The 14,786-nt window shown below is 40.3% G+C and overlaps 1 protein-coding gene across 1 annotated transcript in view; it reads left to right on the top strand.

Moving 5' to 3' along the window:
* Positions 1-14,786, top strand: part of PTPN13 (protein tyrosine phosphatase, non-receptor type 13) — a 159,455-nt gene that overhangs the window by 103,021 nt on the left and 41,648 nt on the right. Inside the window, exons 21-25 of the mRNA XM_018576193.1 lie at positions 4,944-5,030; positions 9,071-9,178; positions 10,024-10,155; positions 11,290-11,741; positions 11,844-11,987. Coding sequence (XP_018431695.1) covers positions 4,944-5,030; positions 9,071-9,178; positions 10,024-10,155; positions 11,290-11,741; positions 11,844-11,987 — 923 coding nt within the window. The remainder of the gene's footprint in view (positions 1-4,943; positions 5,031-9,070; positions 9,179-10,023; positions 10,156-11,289; positions 11,742-11,843; positions 11,988-14,786) is intronic.

Here is a 14,786-nt window from a genome sequence, read left to right as displayed (position 1 = left end):
ACTTCCTATCGACCTCAGGAATATTTATTTTTCCTGTGTGCTGAACAGAAGTGTGAAATCTTCCAGAATTGTACAGGAGAGCCATTTTTTTTTCTATAGTAAAATGAAATTAGAACTCTAGGAGGTATAGTCTAGGAGATTTATCTGCCATCGAACAATGTTAGTGTAAGCACCACCTGTACTGGAAGCTGTTTGTCATTCTGTATTAATATTTCGAAGAGAAGGAATAGGCAAGGGCACGACTTCTGGAGGTCATTCATAGAATCTCTCTGGAATATAAAAATGTTCAGTGTGCCGTTGTTAACATTCTTGTGGGTTTACTATTCCTTCTGCAACACTCTGGAGTTGCTTATGTAACACAGATCAGACTCTTTTTTTCTTTTTCTTAATGATTTCCATCTTTAGCTAAGCCATCTTGTGTTGATCTGCGTTAAACCTAGTCTAAAGGTTATTATTCTTCAGTGTCTACATTCCTGCAAAGATTCTAGTTATTGTATGTGTACCATTCGAGGTGCACCAAATGTATGTGCATAAAAATAAAAGTTTTTTTTTTTAATTTTTTTACATAGAAATGTTTTTATAGATCTGTCTAGATTCCTGCTAGGCGATTGCCTTTTTTGTATCTGCCATTACTACTGGGTGGTAGGCAGCCTTTGCTGTCCCACAGCAACATAATGGAATAGGAAAATTACATTTCCCAAAACACTTTCATAAATGAGGCCCAGTGTAATCTAGGTTAGTAAGAATCTTAGAGATCATGCCAAGCAGGTAAACTGAAATGGAATTTATACTGTAGTATGTTTTCAGTGAGGACATGTATTATGTTATTATGGCGTTACTAATCTTAATTTTTTTATGCCACCTGCACAATTATAGTCATTTGCTTGTCTCTATTTTTGTTACTGTATTAAAAATACAGCTTTGTAGAGTAGCCACTAGCCACTATTGTCTGCCACATACAATGCTGTTTTAGCACCTCTCTCTGGGCAGCTTAATAACACCTCCTAGATTCCAATTATGCAAATACAATCAACAACTGGTTGCCACTAACAGATTATGTGGATTGGAACAACATTCAGCATATGGATGACCAGTTAAAGGTCTTCAAGAAAAATACAGCAAGTCCAGTTGCCATGACCTGGATGAATGAGAACCTTCACAGACACTAGAGGGAGCTTTGTATTTCACTTTGTGCTTAAAGAAGAACTCCAGGAAAACCTTATCAACTGCTCGTTTTTGTCTATGCTTAAAAAAAAAAAGTTATATTCGCCAGAGCCAGCTTGTTTTTAGACCGGTCCTTCCAGCCTCTCTCCCCCTCCTCCGCAGCAGTGTAAGGTCCCGTAAAGTTTTTTTACAGTGTGTGTAGAAGTGGGGGGATGCTGAGAAACATTCCAATGCTGCAGTGTAGGAGGAGACAGGCTGGAGGGAGCCCTGTGACAGCTGGCAGCCCAGAGCTTTGGGTGAGTATATCTTATTTTTTAACCTAGACAAAAAAGATCATCTGACCCTTGCAGTGTGGGGGGGGCTTGTCCCACTGAAAGTCAAATAGACAGCCCCACTGCCCTCCTGACCGAGAAGCCCCATACAATGTGGGGGGGTGCTGAAGTGGCCGCGGATGGCGCTGCCAAATACTTGCAAAACAGAAAAATGGTCACCAGCACTCCAGGTTTTCTTCCAAACGAAATCCTGGTGCATCCAGAAATCCGGATGCATGGTGATATGACCTGCATGAATGAATAAAAGGATTTTGTTTGGAAGAAAACCTGGAGTGCTGGTGACCATTTTTCTGTTTTGTCCCACTGAAAGGGTTATTAACTTTCTTTAAACCTGAACACCTAGTAGATATACACAGATTAATGCAGCTCTGTATTCGTTAAGTCCTCATTCACATGGACCTGCACAGCCGTGCAGCGTACACCCTTGCGGAAGCTTACACCTGGGAGGGACAGGTGCTGTGTGTAGCCAAGTGCAGCCGCCTGTCCAACTCAATGACAGGACACGACGACAAGTCGACCCAAACTTGCACATTCGTGCAGGTACAAATACACGCCTTTGGACGCAGACATAATATGAGCAAATGGGGGAGAGCAAAATGAGAAGTCTGCTGCTTTTTCTTTTGGTGTCTAGTTACAGGCTGGTGGGGGACAAGCGTTAAAATGTAGCAGAGAAAAATTAGGGCTCCTGGCCTAACGGACAGTGCTGTGCTATGTGGTAAAGCTGCAGAAATCTGAGGATTGAATGGACAGAAATACAAATTCTTTGTCGAATAATAAGAATCCCATCTATGTATTTAATCTGTGTATTGAGCGGGTTCCGTGGAGTTCCGCTTTAACAACTGTTGAGGTAATGTATGGGCCTCTGTAGGGAGTGGACTATTTTGAGTCTACCTTAAAAGAACTGTCAGGTCTCTAAATGTTTTAATCCAGCAGGTCCCTGCATTTGAAGACAGTGTATACCTACCTCTCAGGTGGCCATTTTTTCCTTCCTCTTCTCTGTTCCAGCACTGGAGCCTCAGCATTCGACACGTTAGGTAGATAGTTGAAGAAAGGAACCAGCATGTGACAGGGGACAGAGGCATCTGACACGCTTGGAAGTGTTAAAAGAGAACTAAAGCTTTCTTTGGCTTTAGTTCTCTTTTAGGTCACATGAGTTTATTTACTAATGTACTCCTGTGACCCAAAGTCAGCATCTTGTGGGCTACTGCCTGATATTTGCTGACATCGCAGAGCGGCACTGCAGTCGTTGAGAAACCTACAATATTGTCAGGATCCACCCCACTGCCTGATTGACAGCTGGCTCTGCGTCTCTAGAACCAGAGCTAGCTGTGCCCACCCCTCCCCTTTCTGTCTCTCCAATGAGCCCTGGAGGAACAGAGAGGGGAGGGGGGAATCCCTGCGGATAACAGTGACTGACAGTCACAACTGTCAACAGGGAGAATACCGTGAGCTGAGCAATCAGCTTTTGTGATCACTCAGTTCTCAGTCTATAGAGCCGGTATATGACAGTTGCAGTGTTACACGCCAACTCTAACTATTGGAAAGAATATAGTTTACTCTCCCAATAGGTCTCCTTTAAATGCCAAAAAGGAAAATTCTTTCTCCTGCCTACAGCAGACTGAAACCTGCTGGATTAAATGAGCTGACAGGGTCTCCTTAATATAAAACAATTATTTTTCTATCTACCCTTGTTGTTGTGTATGTTGTTGCGCCAATGTAGGTAGCAAAATTGAAATACAGATATATGTCCTGCTGTATATTTTAGAAGCCATTTATGCCAATGTTTTGGTTTTTATACTTTTATTTGTGGTCTTTAATAAAAAAAGAATAAAGAAAAAAAAGTGTTTTTAAAAATGACACAATAAGAGCTGGTCTATTTTACATGTATATAAAAAAAGACTACTTTCCCTTTTAAGATACCGAGAACCATTGTGTTTTGGTTTTTTTCAGTTCATATAAAAATCTAAAAGGAGGCAATGTCACTTTTGTTCATGCCCACATGTGTCCCATGTGTAGATTTTCATTATCTTTCTCATTTAGAGGTTAGACAGTGTCATTTGTGATTTATTTTTATTTTTTATAATAATTCCCAAGTGGTTTGTTGTGTATGTTGTTGCGCCAATGTAGGTAGCAAAATTGAAATACAGATATATGTCCTGCTGTATATTTTAGAAGCCATTTATGCCAATGTTTTGGTTTTTATACTTTTATTTATTTAGAGACAAACCACATAGTTGTTTGTTGTCCCTTATTTAGAAATATTCAGGATACCATTACATAGCATGTTCCTTTACAAATGTATACTTTTAAAGGAGAGATTTAAAATGTAAAAAGAAAATTAACAAAATAGGAGAAAAAATTGTGCCTGATTCTAAAATGTGAACCAGGTCAGATACAAGGGGTCTTGTTTCCCATTGCTACCAATAAGATGCCATATTTAATGCTGAACTCCAGGCACAAAAACAGTCTTTTAATTCTAAATTTAAATATTCATCCGCTGTTTGTATCCCATAGCTTTGCAAACCCATTTCATAACTTGCTGTACATAGCCTGTGCAGAGCTGTGGGAGAACCCAGTAGGCCCCTCCTACTGCAGAATGACTGCAGATAACTACAAGGGAAGCCGATACAAGACCGGTCACCCGGCACAAGTTAAGAGGGGAGCAGTGAGTGGTCTTTCTTACAGGAAACTCCTGCTCAGAGGAAACGCTCCCCGCTGAATTACTACACATATATGGAAGACATGCAAAAAGTACACCAAGATTCAACTAAAGCTGGCCATGCACTTTCCGAATTTTGGCTGGTTCTTGATGAACCAGCTGAAATTCGCACAGTGTGCTCTCTCTTCCCTGTCGCCACTCTTTGGGCTCGCATCCCTCAATCAGCTGATCGAAGGAGTCGGTTGGAAAATCTTTGAACGAACAGAGGCGGCAGCCAATGAGCTGGCCGCTGTAAGAACACAATGAAGACAGCGAGAGATTCCTCCATCAACGCTTGTAAACGTTGATGGAGGAATCTTTATATTTTCTTCAGCCCAGGGGTTGAACAAAGAATGTATTACAGTGTATGGGCAGCTTTAGAATACACAGGCCTATATGTAGGCTATATTTACTTATTCCAGAGTTCAGCTTTAACTATCCCAAGGAATGTAATGTAACACCATATTGGTTATTATGGCAAACATCCTTGTTCAGAATACTAACTGTATGGTATTTGCAATTGTACACATCATAAGATCCTTTGCTTCAGAATCAAACCTCAAGTAATGTCAGTTGATTGCAAACAGTTTGCTAAAATGGTTAGATAATTGTGCAAAATGGCAAACACTGTCTTCTGTAATTAGTTTGGATGTACAACACACTTCTCAGAAAGCAAATATTGTCAAGTACATTCCTTGTTGTTTCATGTATGTCTTCACTATGATTTAACAGTTTAACTCTATCCTTAGAAAACATACAGAGCAGAATGCTGGCTTCTACTCCTGAGAGAGAGATCACTTTGGTAAAGTTGAAAAAGGATCCCAAGTATGATCTGGGTGAGTTTTCAGGTTTTTTTTAACATGTTTGATACAGTTAAGTTTGAACTGTAAAGCTTCTCTCCGTAAAGCCCATTTTCAGCCCAAGCTTTTTTATTTCATTTTGAATTGGTTAGAGCCTCTGCCAGGTTGTTATTGCAGTCCATATAGTCAGTATGTCCTGTCAGTACTGCAAGTGTTGGGAAATCGCTCCACAAGGACATAGTGTGAGAAAGAGATAGAACTTCTGACTGTGTCTTTATTGTTGGCCATGATTTCCTGTCCCAGTGACAGCTACACCCTCCTTGTTTTGTATGAGTGCCACTAAAAAAGGCAGGAAGTGAGGGAAACTGTCCCCAGTGAGCTCACAGACGAATGCAAACCTGGCAAAGATTTTAACCCAAATCTGTTCAAGTGGGGAGGTGCCACTATGAATACTAATGAATGGGGCGGGAGAGAGAGAGCTCGGTTTAAAGGGTATTTAAACCCTCGCAGATTTTTGGATACATCTACTGCTAGCAAGCAGTAGATATATGCAAAAACATGTTTCTAAAAACTTACCAAACAGGTAATTACTTACCTGTGTCTCCACCGCGCACTCCTGTCCAAAGATCTGAAGATTCTTGGGCGGCCGCAAAGGATCATGGGGCAGGCGCATGTGCAGTACAGATGTTTGGCTGGGAGACGAGGAGAGACACAAGGTAAGTCAATGCAGGCAGCCCAGCAGTGTGCACCCGCACAGACTCCGTGGGACACAGAAGACGCAGCAGTCAGCGATGGACTAGAGACTGGCACCAGCGCTGGAGGGACTGCTGAAAACTACAGGAAAGAAGAAGATGCACCAGCATTGGAGGGGGGAGATATTTTTTTTTACTTTAATGTCACTTTAAATATACAAAGCAAAACAAACGACAAACGCACTCAACAATTTGTTACCAGTTCTACAGTAAGGTGCACACGAAATGGGCTTTGAACAGTAGAACAGTAGAAAGGCATCATGGCACACTCACAAACTAGCATGTAAAACAACTTGTCTCACCACTAAGGACAATGACAGAGGTTTGGATACACGTCTTCTGCAAAGGATGTGTAAGCCGCACTGCCGCGCCAAGGCACCTCTTATAGTGCGGTCTCTAAATAGTTTAACTCTAAACTATGAGATGGGGCGTCCTCCTGACAAGCCTGCACCCAATTTGATATCTTCTGCCCCATGTGCTCCAAGATGGAGACTCTCATAGTTTAGAGTTAGGACCGCACTATAAGAGGTGCCTTGGCGCGGCAGTGCGGCTTACACATCCTTTGCAGAAGACGTGTATCCAAACCTCTGTCATTGTCCTTAGTGGTGAGACAAGTTGTTTTACATGCTAGTTTGTGAGTGTGCCATGATGCCTTTCTACTGTTCTACTTTAAATATACACACACTGCTTGCAGAGCACAGAGGTGGCCATTTCCATGAGAATATGAAGAGGAAAGCTAAAAAAAAAGTACGTTTTTGTGTTCATATACAGCAACTGCATATGCCTGCTTCAAGTACACTCGGTGTACATTGCTGGCATATGGTTTTTTTTTTACAATACTTCCGCAAAGGTGGAAAAGGGCTTTAAGCTTTAACAATTGTTTTTGGATTGTGTTGATCAAAACAGCTGATTGGCTTATTTAAAACCAGCATTTTGTTTGAGATCATACCCTAAATTTTAGGGATTCATCCAACTACATGGGCAGAGAAGTACAGCTGACAAAGTGATTTATTTGTGGCAAATTTGTGACCAGTCTGTAGCATATTAAAAGCGAAGTATTGGGAGAATAAAGTGTACTCTTCCCAATACTTGGAGTCGGTGTGGGACACTGCAGCTGTCACATGCCAGTTCTCTATACTGAAAGCTCAGCGATCATGTGACTGCTGATCACTCTGCTTACAGTCTTCTCCCTGTAGAGAGCAGTGATGGTCGGACACCAGTCCCTGCAGGGATCCCCCCCCCCCCCCCCCTTGTCTTCTATCGCTCATTGGAGAGACAGACAGGGGAGGGGGCAGACACAGCCCTAGAGAGGCAGAGCCAGCTGTCAATCAGGCAGCAAGAATGTTGTTGGGATCCTTCCTAGCTTTAGTGCAGCTCTACTCTATCAGCATATAGCAGGCAGAAGCCCTCTATATGCTGATTTTGGATCACAGGGGTACATTAATAAATATACTCCTGTTACCAAAAAGAGAAGTAAAGCCCCAAAAAAAGGCTTTGCATTACTTCTCTTTTAAACCGTTATTTATTATTAGTTGTTAGAGTTCTGTATCGTTGTTTGTAAAGTCACCACCAAGAAAGCCAGGATTTTATTTTTTTAGGGCTGTGGAAATTAAAGATTAATTTCTCGATTAATCGTTAAACTTTTTGATCGATTAAAATTATTTTGATCGCTAATGAAAATGCTCACCTCTCCGCCGGCTTCCGGGAGTCCCGTCGGCGATCTGGTGACGCTGTGCTAGATTAGTGTGATCCTAGTTCATGTTATTACTTAATTGCTGTGCTGTATGTGTATAGGTCAATGTAGTTGGATCTGTATGTGCGTTATAATTAATCGATTTAAAAAAAATTTGATTAATCGAACACGAAAATTGTAATCATTACCAGCCCTAGATTTTTTTCATGATGGGTATATAGGTGGTAAATGATTTGCCACACCTCTAAGGTTGGGTTCACATCTAGATTAAAGCGTTTTTGCGCATATTTTTGAGGCACGTTTTTATGCACATAAATCAAGTTGCGCGTTTTTGTCAGCAGATTGCAGCTCATTGATGTTAATGAGAAAACTTGCGCAAAAACACAGCAAATGTGTGTTCAAGCGTTTCCTATTGAGTCTATGGGGCCAAAACAAGCTGTAATCTGCCAAAAATAAAACTCATGTACTTTTTCCAGCAACGGGCGCTTTGCTTATTGCGACAAAACGCTCAGTTGTGAGCAGGGCCATAGAAATGAATGGGATTTTTCTTTTGCCATATTTTTTGAGCGCATTTTAGGGCAGAAAAAGCGCTACACAATGCTCAGCCTTATACATATGTATCAGCAGAGGGCAGTATACAATATATTAGAAGAAGGGATTACTTAGATTTAAGAGAAAACCTTAGCCTAAAATTTCAGTAGGCAAATTTTGTACATATTGCTGTCAGCCAGGGTATTATTCACACGGCATTACTGTGAACTACATGCTGCATGTCTCTTTCCATATGCCACACTTTCAAGCTTTTTAAGTCTAGGAGAAAGGTAAAAGGCCGTAATACTTCATGTCCTCCTCGTTCTGGATAGCCCAGACATTCTCCTTTTTTCCCGGACACCCCTGGCTGTGAATGGTCCCGCAGCATCATCACATACAATGCAGGGATATTAACTCTGCTTTAAATGTGGAGGTGGCAAGTTTGCAGCCTCAGCCAGAAGCACCTTAGAGGGGAAGCTTCTCCAGACTGGTCATTCAGATGCAGTGGAACCTGCTGAAGTGAGGAATAAGGCATTCCTGCCTGATTCTCTGCCTCTAAACATTATGAGCAGTTAACCTTTGCAGTTTGGGGGTGAGCATTGCACGGGTAGATTTTGACTAGTTCCTGGGGTTGAGCTTTAAAATAGAAATGCTGGACTAATAAAAGAAAAAAATATACTGCATCCTCCTCCTTCCCAGATGAGTCACAGTATATTATTCCAGGAAAAAGTGGCTGCAGAATTGGGAGGCCCCCTGCATATAAAAGAATACCCATCAACAACGCCTTCAGGGGTGTTAATTACTCCTAAGCCAGGATTTTCACACCTTATGTTAGGGCACCAAAAGTGTAGGGAGCCTTATGCACATTCACTAGAAGGTGTGTGCTTTTGAGAGGAAGCCTTGTTTTGTTTCCTTTTGAAAACACACACAGACCCAAAACTGACTCTCATAAGTACTGTTGTGAGTGTAGCAGGGGGACTACATGCTTTGCTTTGCATCTTTTTATCTTTAGGGTGGCAGCCTGTATTCCTGGTTGGTTTGGTATCTCTGTGTGAGGCATCCAGCCCTTTAATTAGAGCAATTTTTCCTGATTTGTTTAGGCTTCCAGATTATGGGTGGAGAGACAACAGGGAAGCTCGACCTTGGTTTATTTATTAGCTCTATAACACCAGGTGGACCTGCAGACGTCGATGGACGTTTAAAGCCAGGTAGGAGTTTACCAAAATGGTTTGCCACAATGGTAGGCTCACTTTTATTGTGATATAATAACAACTGCAAAAACCTAAAATGACATGTTCACATCATTCCAATTTAATTTCTGCAACAAGCAGAATATCAGTAAATACATTCATACACCATCATGAGACCCACCTGATGGTTTGAAGACCAGAACGTTGAGTCCTACCAGGACTGGATTTTATACTTCCATACTTCCAGCCCACCTAGGAGAGATGTCCTAGACTGGCACCTTGGCCACACAAGGCACACTGAGACTGAAGACAGAGAAGCTGAAGGCAGACTGTTTGCCCGCTCTTTGTCATTAAGCTTAAAAGGAAAACTATAAGACCAGGGAAAAAGGTCTCCTTTTTTTGCCAGTAGTTCGGTACAAGTGTACTCCACAAAAAAACAGAGATGACCTGGCCAAATTGCAGAAGCAGACAGGACAGCAGCCTATGACCTATTATTATGTGCAGGAATTTGTTCAGCAATTTGTTCACGATCAGCAACGTGATTTGTGGGTGGGTGTGTACCACTTCCAGCAGCCCTGCCATTCTAGGATACAGACTATGATAACAATGCAGAGATCCAGTCCGGCCTGTCATGCAGACAACATTACTGCATCTGTGACCTGTACAGTGTTTATTAATGCCTTACCATCAGGCAGATGTACATATCAAACTGAAATTTCCTTCTTTGACTGTTTTTTGTTGTTTTTTTATAACATTAATGTACCCATGCAGTGGCCTGTCAATGGACCACATTACTAAAAATGTGAAAAACTTACCCAGATATGTGATTTCTAGTAGATAATAATAATATTTTTTGTGTACAGGAGATCGACTGATATCTGTGAACAGTGTGAGCCTAGAGGGTGTCAGTCATCAGACAGCAGTGGACATACTTCAGAGTTCACCAGAGGATGTTTCACTTCTGGTGTCTCAACCAAAGGAAAAACATCAACAAGGTATCCATCCTGCTCTCTGTTATACTCTGGCTTGACTTGTGTTCAACATGGTGCAAGCTGTACATAACTGTACCTGTTACTAGACTGTTGTTAATGTAGGAAATGCAGCTCTTGTGCATGTGGTTTCTTTAGTAACGAGGAAAATAATATGGTTAGAATGAATACCTTAACCGAACATGAGAAGAGACGCATATGACAGACAGTTCAGGTTTATAATGTTAAAGATATTTAAACCCAAGCGCAATATATTGCAGCATACTATTACTAAGATGTGGTGGCTTTTTTCATGCTAAGAACAATTTCAGCAAGTAAATAAAATATCTTGCATTATTCATTAACTTATTTAACTTATCATATTTAACCTATCAGTTTTATATTCGTACTTTCACCATATTTATATGACACGTGTATTTATTAACGTCCATGCACATATGCACTTTTGGATTGCATTTAGTTGCAAGAAGGCTTTGATCACTTATATTGGTTTCGTTTGTGGTATAAATATAGCACGTATTGCAATACCAAGCCTCAGCACACTGGTTCACAATTGATCACTTCGATAGATATTGCTGCAGCTGGATTATAATCTTTTGGATTACATTTTTTGATACTTTGATATTTTTATATTTTTGATACTATTATATCTTTTCCTATTTTTTCTGTATTTTGGTTTTTGATTTTTTCATATATCCTAGCGCAACTACCTTGGTCACCATAAATAAAATATCTGTTGATCTTACCTGTCCATGTCACTTCTTTTGAGATTATATGAAACCACAAATAATAATATTTTACTTCTGTAAACTACAAATCTTTCCAACCCATATGTAATGGAGATGAAGAGAGGAAAGTATATTTTCCGACCTAGGTGACAACCATTGCTTTTTCCATAGACACAGTGGAGAGAGTGAGTATAGCCACCCAGGGACAAGGAAGTGTGTTATGTGTAGGATTGCCAGGTATAAATAAAGGAAAAAAAGCTTGGTAAAAGAAAACTAATGCAAGCTAAAACGACTGGTATGTTCCAATATATTGCATTTTTTATTTGAATTTAGATATAATTTAATTATATCTGTTGGGCCTGTTTTTACTATGCTCTGTAGATCACATAGGTTTAATAACTTTTTTTTTTAGATCATCAGCTGAATGGATTGAAAAGCCTACCTCATGGACCTTTTTCCAGTCAAGGCAATGAAGCAGAGTCGTCTTCAGAAGAACACAGAAAGGTTCGGAGTCATGTGAGACTTCTGTCTGGAAGTTCGTCTGGAGTCTCTGCTGGGAAACGGGAAGGAAGCCTAAGCTCTCAGGACTCGCGGACAGAGAGTGCAAGCCTGTCCAACAGTCACATCAATGGCCTCATCAGGAATCTGGCAAAGGAGCAGACCACTCCCTTGTCCCAGTCTGCCAGAAGCTCTCCATCAATTAGTGCTAAGGTCAGTGACAGAAAGAAGGCTCAAGGAGACAATCGCAGAGGAAGAGGAAAGCGAACGGGTCTTACGGACTCCACAGATTATTCTGATAGAGGAGACTCTGACATGGACGAGGCCACCTCTTCAAATAGCCACGAACCAAGGACAGCCAAGAAGGTTCTTTAATGTCAATACTGTAGATTACAACACACGTATTTTATATTTGTATTCGTTTATCAATAAAGTAACATTTTATTGTCTTTTGTGCTTTTTCCAAAGGAGTCAGTTTTGGGGGTTCCAGCACAGAAGCTCAGTACTAACAAAGTTTCAACAGTACCTTTGAAACCAGGCGATATCTTCACAGTTGTGCTGGCTAAAAAGGATGACAGCTTGGGTATAAGTGTCACGGTACTGTTTGACAAGGTTTTGCGTTTTTCTCCTTTTGCTTTTCCTGCATGCTTTTTGTATTGTTGACTTGTGTAGTATCAGCTCAATCTAGTATGTTTGCAAATTTTCTTATAACAATAATTGGCTGTAGCACAAATTGTTAGATGGACTAAAGAAATGCTTTTTAATGCTGTTGCTCAATGACTGACTCAGTTTGTCTATGTTGTTATCATGTGATCACTTTCACTGTGATCTCACCAAACTCGTGTCTTTATTTTATGATCTGTTGTACTGACTGTAGGTGGATAACGGTGCATACTATCAAATTAAAATACCTTTTTCATAGCAGGTCAAACACCGAGCTGTGTCAAGCATCTGCATTCTCAGCAAATTGAGCATTCGAGTGTTGTCTGTTTCCAGTTAAATTAGTTGTCTGCTGCTTATATTAGCACTATAACTTGCATAATAGCATGTCTGTTTGCTCAAGACATTCCAAACATTCCTGTAATATACCTAAGCTAATTAATATATCCAGTCCTTGATTCTGCGCCAAACCCTTGGTAGGTCGGGTAGCTTTACCTCTGTTTACCTTTTCAGTGATATACACATTGCAGTCTTGTGTAGATTTATAGCAGATATTGTTCTTTGAGAGCTATTCTCATTTCTTAGTCTTGTGTTTTCGATTTTCCCAGAGACCTATGGGGCTACAAAAATGGCCTCATCATGTGTTTCCAACATGAGCATTTAGTCACAACCTCCAGTTCATATATGGGACATAGTTATGAGTTCCTTCTGTTGTTAATTAAATGCCTATGGCTATTTGATGTATCACAGACGTCTCCTTTTCATGTGTTTTTGCTGTTTCCAGTAACACTTCCAGCTGAAAACTAACCACGTACTTCTGGAAAAAAGTTGCGTGTATTTTCAGCTTATGCGTCTCCAAGCAACTAGCTTAAGTATTTCTTAGGCAATCTTTGGATTATTACTGTTTGTTGCTTTATTTGCTCTAAAGCCATTTCGTATCTTGTTTCCTTGTTGGATACTAAATCACTTTATCTTTGTTAGCGATCAGTTGGTATAATGAAATCTTTTGTGGTTCAGAAATACCTTTCATACCTGTACCTGTACTTCTCAGTCCATCTGTCTTATTCATTTTCCCAGCCGTTGTGCCATAGATAATTGACTGCCAGCAAGCCACATACATTTAGAATGGGCTGATTCTATACAGTTCTTGGTTAATCATGTAAAATTAATAAATGTATGCAATTGGCTTATATTTGGAATATAACTGCTTGCTTTTATGATCATTTTCTCCAGTGCACCTTGCCTGTTTGAGCACACACTCTCCTTTTTAAAGGGCCAATTAATCTAAAACACAAGTTGTTTGAAAAAGTTTATAACATTTAGATATGTATCTGGAACTTTTAATACCTTTAGAAAAGTGTTAAGATTTTGCACTTTATCGCATTTTTAGTTTAGCTGAGATCTCATATTTATTTTATCAGCCATTTTTGGCTGACCAGAGACTTCTGCAATATCCTGTATGTAAATACTTACATAATGTCTGGAGCATTTTGTAAAATTACACCTACAATAATGCATATCAAATGTCAGTATTTAGTATATTTATAGCATTGTTAGACAAGCCAGCTGGTCTTTTAGATGTTTTGGTCCTTAAAAGAGTGTTTTCTTTCTTGTTTTTTTAAATATGTGCTGATATATGAAACCTGTTAAAAAGAAAAGTGTTGCAGTTGCCCACAACAGCCAATCAAATGCTATCTCTCATTCAATGGGAAAATTAAACAAATATCTGAGTGCTGTGGCCATCTTCTGCTCCAAGTTTCTTTACTGAAAGTTTCATATTTGAGCCCTATAATGACTAGATGTAAAAACATTCCCTGTGCTCCCCTTTCTAAAGATTAATGTAAAGGAGCTCCAGGCATTGGATGCCAGCATCATCATTTGATTACATATGTATACAAGGTTGTAGATAACCAATGAGAAATGATTTGTAATCTTGTGATCTCTGTCACCTTGTCTTGGCTTGCACAGTGTGCAATGTTGTCTTAAAGGAACACAAATCCCTGTATAACTATTGAAGATGTGGTTATAAGTCAGTATCAGTACATATTGAAACAAATGACATAACAGCCAGGAAACAAATATTTTAGGAAGAGGTCAGTAATGGCAGCCTATGACTGGTTTACAATAAAGTAGCCCTTTACTTTTTGCTGCAGTGCCGTCCGTCCGTTTTTTTACTACGGGCGGACGGCAAGAGGTTAAAGAAACTACTGCCAAATATGAACGCTTCAACTTCTAAGTAATTCTCTGGTACAAAGGTTTTGCTCCAGTGTGTCCCAGAAGACCTAGGTTTTCACTGTTAGGAGCTACTGTTTGAAATTTGCACATTATAGCAAGGGTGTGGTCCGGCTTTCAGTCCCAGCCCATATAGCCACCTCTGCCTCTTTTTATAACAATTATTCATCCCCGATCTCTGCAGGGCAGTAGGCATATACTGTATATGCATTCAAGGGAAGATGAAGATCTAGGCTTAGCTTTTGACTTTTGAAGTCATAGTTTCATTTTAGCACTAGTTCTGTTTATTCTGCTTAGGCCACATATTTTGGGAAGGAGGACAGAGCTGATTACGAGGGCCATGTTACTTGTTTAGAGAAGGGATGCACCGAAATCTCAGCCACCGAAACATGTCGTCTGCAAAAGGTACTATGGGTAAAATGCAGATAATACCAAAATGGCTGAAAATGCATCCGAAAACTCAGTGCATCTCTGGATTCCCCCCCCCCCCCCCCCACGCGGCGGGGCGCGGGTCCACCC

Source organism: Nanorana parkeri, unplaced genomic scaffold (assembly GCF_000935625.1).
Source record: "Nanorana parkeri isolate BGI_ZX_2015 unplaced genomic scaffold, ASM93562v1 scaffold59, whole genome shotgun sequence".
NCBI classification, from domain to species: Eukaryota; Metazoa; Chordata; class Amphibia; order Anura; family Dicroglossidae; genus Nanorana; species Nanorana parkeri.
The sequence above is the reverse complement of the archived record's forward strand: the minus strand, read 5'-3'. Positions and strand labels throughout refer to the sequence as shown.